The sequence below is a fragment of the Danio rerio genome, chromosome 20, assembly GCF_049306965.1.
Source record: "Danio rerio strain Tuebingen ecotype United States chromosome 20, GRCz12tu, whole genome shotgun sequence".
NCBI lineage: Eukaryota > Metazoa > Chordata > Actinopteri > Cypriniformes > Danionidae > Danio > Danio rerio.
This window is the reverse complement of record NC_133195.1, coordinates 29,540,002-29,547,500: the sequence shown is the minus strand read 5'-3', so window position 1 is coordinate 29,547,500 and position 7,499 is coordinate 29,540,002. Positions and strand designations below refer to the sequence as shown.

Below are 7,499 nucleotides of genomic sequence, written 5' to 3'. Positions count from 1 at the left end.
TCAAGTACCAATGTAATACCAAAAGGTTTTATAAGGTGTATAAATACGGAGTCGCGCCAGCTCCGGGCCGCAGCGCACATTACCCTCGCGCCGATTTCGGCGCGGATGCGCAGCGTCGGCTCGCTTACGGCCGCCGCATCTGGCCCGCTTGATTCGGGCCGGAATCGGGCAGTGAGTCCACAGGCATCCGGCCCGAGTCCGGCAGCCGAAGTTGGGCCGAGGGGTAAGTCTTCGGCAGGCGACAATCTAGCCGGAACTGGCCCGAGTGTATTTTGCTATCTGGGTACACACACCGGCGCCGCAAGTCGGCGGCTGTCGGCGGCGCCCGGCGACGGCTCAGGACGCAGTTCATTTTTCAGCCGCGCCACAGAGCGCCATCTGATTAGTTTCATGTTAAATATCATTCGAATGTGCGCGTCTGGTGTGCGATACTTTAATCTGTCATGTACGCGCCGTGTCGCGGCGCCGAGTGGCGCTTCTGGTGTGCGACCTGCTTTACTGTGCCACCCATGGAAATAACAATAATAATTAAATGTAATTAGTCATCAGAGTGACTTATTGTTACATTTGCCTTTAACCCAAATTACAGAAACTCAATTGACTGCCTATTTTCTCTTGAATTTTCCCTGTGTTAATGTAAGGGTGCTTTCTGGACAGTTTGCAATAAGGTTAGTCTGGTATTCGGTTGTGATTGAAAAGCTAAATTATCATATTGACAAAAACTCTGCAAGCACAGAACTTGGCTCTAGAATTCTGTGGGAATTTAAATAAAAAGGTATGTTTTGTCTTAGATGATAGGATTGTATGTGACTGCACTGAAATTGTTTTGGCCTTCACCATGACCCTGGTTTAAACTGTAAAAGTAACAGAGGCATGTCTGAGAAAAATGTGCAATGTAAGTTTGTGCAAAAGAGTAACTTCAAATTTTATAGTTTTTATTCTAAAAAAAATTCTATAAAGAAAGTCTTATTTGTTTTATTTCAGTAGAATAAAAGCAGTTAAACATCTTAAAAATTGTTTTTTTTTTTTTACAAAATTGATAAACCATCAATATTATTAGCCCCCTTTTTCTATTGACTACAGAACAACCCACTGTTATTCAATGCCTAATTTGCCTAATTACTCTAACTTTAATTAACCTAATTAACCTTTACACTAAAACCTTTAAATGTCACTTTAATCTGAATTCTAGTATCTAGAAAAATATCTCGTAAAATAATATGTACTGTCGTCTTGGCTATTGTCATATTGTTGGCTATTGTCATCTTTACTATTATTTATTGTTAAGAAAATGTGTTGAAAAACATGTTCTCTCCATTAAAGAGAATTGGGGGGGATAAAATAATTTAGAATTATTTGTAAATATTAGTTCTTCTGTTAAATTGAATTAAAAACTTTTTATTGTAGTTGAAATGAAACAAAATAAGACTTTCTCCTGAAGAAAGATTTCCCTAGTGTTTCCCCAGAACCACTGGGGGAAAATTAATTGCTCTGTTAAACATCATTTGAAGAAAAAAAAATTACTGTAGGGTTAATAATTTTGACTTCAACTGTAAATTCATCACTAAAGTTACTCTTTTGCACATACCAACATTGCACATTTTTCGGACATGCCTCTGTTACTTTTATAGCTTAAACCAGAGTCATGGTGAAGGTCAAAACAAGATAAGTGTTTCAGTGTGGTCACATACAATCGTATTTTCTGAGACAAAACACATTTCAATTCTCATAGAATCCTAGTGCCACATTCTGTGCTTGCAGAGTTTTTGTTACTTGACAGTCAATATTTAGATTAAGCTGTTCAATTGCAATCAAATACCAGACTTACTTTTTTAAAAATCAGTTCTGAGAATATTTGAATCCAAGAGATTCATAGCTGCGACATTTACTGCATTTTGCTCTCTCCCATTTCATTATTTCTATGGGGACTGAGCATGATGTTACCTAATTTCATATTCATATCAGAGTTTAAAATCAAAAGCAGCAAGAGCTTTAGGCATTAATCTTAAGAACAACGATGCCTCCTGCTTGATAAATCTCCAAACCAGATCTGTCCAATCCAGTTAGGGTCATATTTTTCACTGCATTGTTCCTGGTGCATCATTAATCAATCAACCTTGTCCTGATATTTCTAGATATATTTATCTGACTTTTGTGGCCACTAATACTTAATAGATACATTTAATAATATTATTTAATTAATTATTTCAATAATAAACTGAACTACTATATTCTAAAAGAGGGCCTGTATTTAGCATTATCTACTTGTGACTGGATTGATGAAAATGAAAAATGCTAAATCTTAATACCTGCAGTAATACCATGTCTCTTTAAAAGTTTGCTAAATCTGATAAATCCTAGTCTTTTTTTCTGCAAACTTATGTTTTTGATGTATTCTGCCTTTTTGTGCAGTTGGAGAATGAGTGCGTCTCAGTCCCTGAAACACCCATGGCTTTCAGACCGAGGGCTTCACTACCGTCTGCATCATAAGGTTCATAATTTGAACTTGTATTTATATTAGTGCAGTAGTAAACGAGTGCACATTATGGTATCTAATCAATGTGTTTCTCTTACAGAAAAACAAGTGTCACTCTTCACATGCACCTCCACCAGAGGGTTAAAAAGGTAAGATATTGGCCTATGTAATATTAAACATGAAACAACTAAACTGTGCTAATAAAAACACAAGGATGTGATGTTCAGTTAAAAGGATAGTTCACTTAAATAAATAAATTAATTAATTAAAAAATCACGCGTTGATTTAAACTTGCATGACTTATTTCTTCTGTAGCTGTGTCTCATTTTAGAGGCTGCATCCTTCAAATGATGCATCATTGCGGTGGATCCTTTGCGGTCTTGAACGCCCCAAGATTCATTGCGCGCTAATAACGGCAGGATGTTTTTAAAAGAAAACTCCAGATTAAATGTATGAATTAGGTTTTATTTTATGTGGATATCTAAACACATGTTAAAAAAACAAGAAAAGTATGGCATGTCTTACAAAAAAAGGATTTTATAGACAGTTTATATTTTTATATGTACATCTATGGATCTACAAATTTATATTTCCAGATTTTATAAACCTTGCTTTGCCTTCATATTGCTTAAAATAAGTTTTAAAATCACTCTTAAAAAAGTCATTACAAATTGTATTACTGCTTATTAACAGCAGCTGTAATAGTTGCTAGTTGACGAGATATGTCCTCTGTAGGCTAGATCGTCTCATTTCAAATTGCTCGTTTCGACTTGTGTGGAGTTCGAAGCTTGTGAGACTCTAGTGAGCATTATTTACAAAAAATTCAATTGAGTAGCTTCCCATTGGCTTCCAAGCCTTTTTTTCTTTTTCTTTTGTTCTCCACAGTAAAAAGGTCATGCATTTTTTTAACAAGATAAGTAATATAATGACAAAATTAATATTTTGGGTAACTATCCATTTTAAAGGTTAATACAGTGACCTGTTTAAAAATATAATATTAATAATATAATATAAATGCCAAAACACAATATTTAAAACTAACTTTTGCATTACTGTATATTATCTTTTTTTTTCTGCAGAATTGATCATTGGCTGATCATCCTGATCCTGTGGTGACAAACTGGACCAATACTGTTGTAATTGAACAACTACACAACATCTGTTTAATACTACAGTCGCATACTGTACTGTACTGAACTGTACCGTACAATATCTATTACCTATTTACCTCAACCTTTAACGAAAACATATATACAACACATCAAAAATACTGCTCATCACTTGTGATACAAACACAAATCACCTTTTTGTAAAATAGTAGCCATTTAGGACTCTATGATGAACCTGTGCTTCAGTCCTGGTTTAGGTTGGTTTTAACAGTCTGTTAGTTGTTGTCTTATGAAGAAAAAAAAGATATACAGTTAATTGGTCCTGGTTTTATCTTGAATGTGCACTTTACAATAGGACTGGATTGGATAAAGAATGTTAAGCCCAAAGTATACTTTTTATGTGTACAATTCTAAAGGCACAGGTATACTTCATTTTCCACATTCTGCTCTGTCTCAAGGACGGTTGTGTCCACTCAGCTTTCAAATGATAATCAGCTCGGAATTAAGATGAAGACCTTTAGCAAATATATTGTAATGTGGACAGTGCACAAAATAGAACAGAATCTTGGAAGGCTGAAGTACAGTTGAAGTCAGAATTGTTAGTTCCCCTGTATTATTAGAGCCCCTGTTTATTTTTTTCCCCAAATTCTGTTTATTGGAGGGAAGATTGTTTCAGCACATTTCTAAGCATAATAGTTTTAAAAACCTATTTCTAATAACTGATTTTTTTTATCTTTGCCATGATGACAGTAAATAATATTTACTTGATATTTTTTAAGACACTTCTATACAGCTTAAAGTGACATATAAAGGCTTAACTTGGTTAATTAGGTTAACTAGGCAGGTTAGGATAATTAGGCAAGTTATTGAATAACAATGGTTTGTTCTGTACACTATCGCAAAAAAAAAAGCTTAAAGAGGCTAATAATTTTGTCTCAAAAATGGCTTTAAAAATGTTTTAAACTGCTTTTATTCTTGCCGAAATAAAACAAATAAGACTTTCTTCAGAAGAAAAAATATTATCAGACATACTGTGAAAATTTCCTTGCTCTGTTAAACATTATTTGGGAAATATTTAAAAAAGGAAAAAAAAAATCAAAAGGGGGCTAATAATTCTGACTTCAACTGTATACTTTTGGCTATATAAACTCCTTTTGATAGCAAATCTTTTACTTTTAATTAGCTTATTAGTGTTAAACATGTATTAATACTTATTTAAAAGACATTAGCCAACATGAGCATCTGTTGTTTTTGGCATCTTCAGTAGTTTGTTGGTTGTTGTTTCATTTTTATTTCTTTTCCAACTTTAAAAGTAATCCAAATACGACTTAAGGGCATACTCACACTAGGTACAGTAGCCTTGAAAGGTGCCAAAGCGTGATTGTCCCCCCTCCCCTCTCCCCCGATGGCCTGCACTCACACTACATTTTGCCTTCTGAGCCGGAGCACGCTTACATCATCAATGATGCAGCTGTTCAGTTTAAAAGAAGAGAAGAGCTTTCGCTCAGCACAGTGGAGATTTTTTTAGTTATATAATTTTGTGTTATTTTAAGTTGTTTGATATGCAGCGACACACTGTCAAATATGTAATACACAGTCAAGACACTCATAAGCAGGCCCAGACTAAATCTGCGCGGACAGAATTTCGCAGATTTTTAGCCCATCATTAATTCTGTTTGTTTACTAAAGTAAATGTCTGTAAATCTATATCTATTCAATTTTTAAATTAATTGCAGTAATATTATTGACTAATATGAAAATGTTCATCTGATTTATGTACAATGCAGTTTATTTTTTGTCTTTTAGTAGATATATTATATGAGAGACATTATTTACCAAAAAAGTGAATCTAATTGGATTGCATTTTAAACATTAAAGAAAAGTTAAAAAAGATATTCTTTTTTATTTTACATATTAAGGTTTTAGTTATGATACTCCCAAAATAATTCAGCAGAAATCCGCAGATTTCTGTCTGGCCCTACTCATAAGTTATCATAAAAGTCCTTGTGCTGCACGTATTAGGAGGTTTGCTGAAGGTGCAGTGAAGGGTTTGCGTCTTTAATAAACTACGATAGATCGTGTTCATTGAAAAGTAAGGTTGATTAATAAATCCATATGAAACAGACCCTTAAAAGTCACGTCGCATTTTCAGTTTCGGGCTCATGCGCGATTTGCACTACAAGCGTACCACGCCCAACCAAACTGATCTCTGGCTCACATCTTCCAGCCAGGGTCGGTCAACTGAACCACACCTGGGCCTGATTCGGAGCACTCACATTTATCAAATGAACTGGGAAACATGCCCTGGCATGGCTCGGATAGCCTAGTGTGAGTGCACCCTAAAACACACGTGTCAACCATAGAGTGAAGTAGAGCATCATTCATTATTCATTTCTTTTTTAAAATTAGTCATTACCCTTCGTTATATTATTGAAACTGTTTATTATAAGCAATATAACTAGCAAAAACGACATCTGTTTTCTTATAAATCTTTGGTATAAAAAGTGATGTGATGTTTCACTCATAGTTATCACAAGCTATTAAATCTAAGTCTACCAAATGTAAGTGTCACTATCACTTGATGGTGAATCTGGTGAATAAACTGTCAATGATCAGAAAATTGATTTTGAAGATGCTGATAATAACATTATTGAGAATATGGCTGATATTTCACATTTTCTCAAAGTGATTCCTTTCAACTTTCGAAAGGTAATAAAATATACTTTATTTATTTATTTATTTATTAATTTAGTATTTAAATACCAGGATTTATCGGTTTTAGTTATATACAGGTGACTAAAAGTGATCCTTATATGAAGTGATTATTGGCAAAAATAATGCATTAAAAGGGATTGTGCCCCCTATTTTTCCTCACCCTCTACTTGAATTAAACCTATTTGAGTTTCTTTCTTTTGTTAAACACAGAAAAAGATTTACTGAAGAATGTTGGAGAAAAACAGCCATTGACTTTGTTCCTACTATGGATGCCCAGACCTGCCTTTTTTCCAGTATTTTTTATAATATATCTGTGTTCAGTAGAAATAAAAAGATAAAAGTTGAGAAATACTTGAGTAAAGGGTGAGGAAATGTTCATTTTTGGTATAACCATCCCTTTGAGGGTTAAAAAAAGTACATTTTGGGCTTTGTGCAATACTGAAATCCTCGATCATACTCTATACGCACAAATTTATCGAGTCTTATATTATTTACATCATTGGTTCATGGTATTATTTCAAATGATAATTGCGAAGACATTACAATTTGGTTTTCAGACAAATTCACACAGGACACTGCTGCATTTCACACTCTAAAGAAAAAAAACTGCATGTGATACAATTTTTGAATGACAAGCCTGTGCTGCTAGAGTTTATTCATGTGCATGTAACTACTGTTATCTGATACAAATAACCCAAATACAGCTCTCACTCCCCACACATTATTCTATGACATCATTTAGAGAGTTTCTTTGGAGGCAAAATTAAGTTCAGGATCCCACGAGCTCCAAATGCTTATCTAATGCCTGTAGTTGCTGATATCAAGGCTCTGTTGTCATTTTTAAGCTTAAACACTGGCTTCAAGCTGTATTAGGCATTGATAGGGTCTTGCTCACTCCCTCACTTCCTAGTAGACATCTCACCTTCCATGAAGGCAAATGTAAAAACAGAACACTACCTTCAAGTATACTGTGTGTTTTTGTGTGGTTCTATAAACATAGAGGATGTTTTTGCTTCGTTCACCCTGTCTGATGTTTACTTGAAATGCTTTGACACTATAGTAAATAGGGTGAAATTTACTGTACGTCTGCTGATAGCTAACAGTGTTTTAGATTAGGATTCTAACTCCGCTTGTGATCAAACATAAGAGAAGGATTTATTTATTTTTATTCCGTTTCTAAATACTCTATTTAATGACTG

The 7,499-nt window shown here is 34.4% G+C and overlaps 1 protein-coding gene and 1 long non-coding RNA gene across 17 annotated transcripts in view; one reads left to right on the top strand and one right to left on the bottom strand.

Moving 5' to 3' along the window:
• Positions 1-4,365, top strand: part of mylk4b (myosin light chain kinase family, member 4b) — a 57,568-nt gene extending 53,203 nt beyond the window's left edge. For all 13 annotated transcript variants that reach the window (XM_073933283.1, XM_073933286.1, XM_073933282.1 and 10 more), the window contains 3 exons: positions 2,413-2,491; positions 2,577-2,625; positions 3,556-4,365. In XM_073933283.1, coding sequence (XP_073789384.1) covers positions 2,413-2,491; positions 2,577-2,621 — 124 coding nt within the window. In that variant the 3' untranslated portion in view covers positions 2,622-2,625; positions 3,556-4,365. The remainder of the gene's footprint in view (positions 1-2,412; positions 2,492-2,576; positions 2,626-3,555) is intronic.
• The window catches only part of LOC141379245 (uncharacterized), a 53,234-nt gene that overhangs the window by 43,060 nt on the left and 2,675 nt on the right, over positions 1-7,499 (bottom strand). The gene's annotated exons all lie outside the window — the stretch shown is intronic.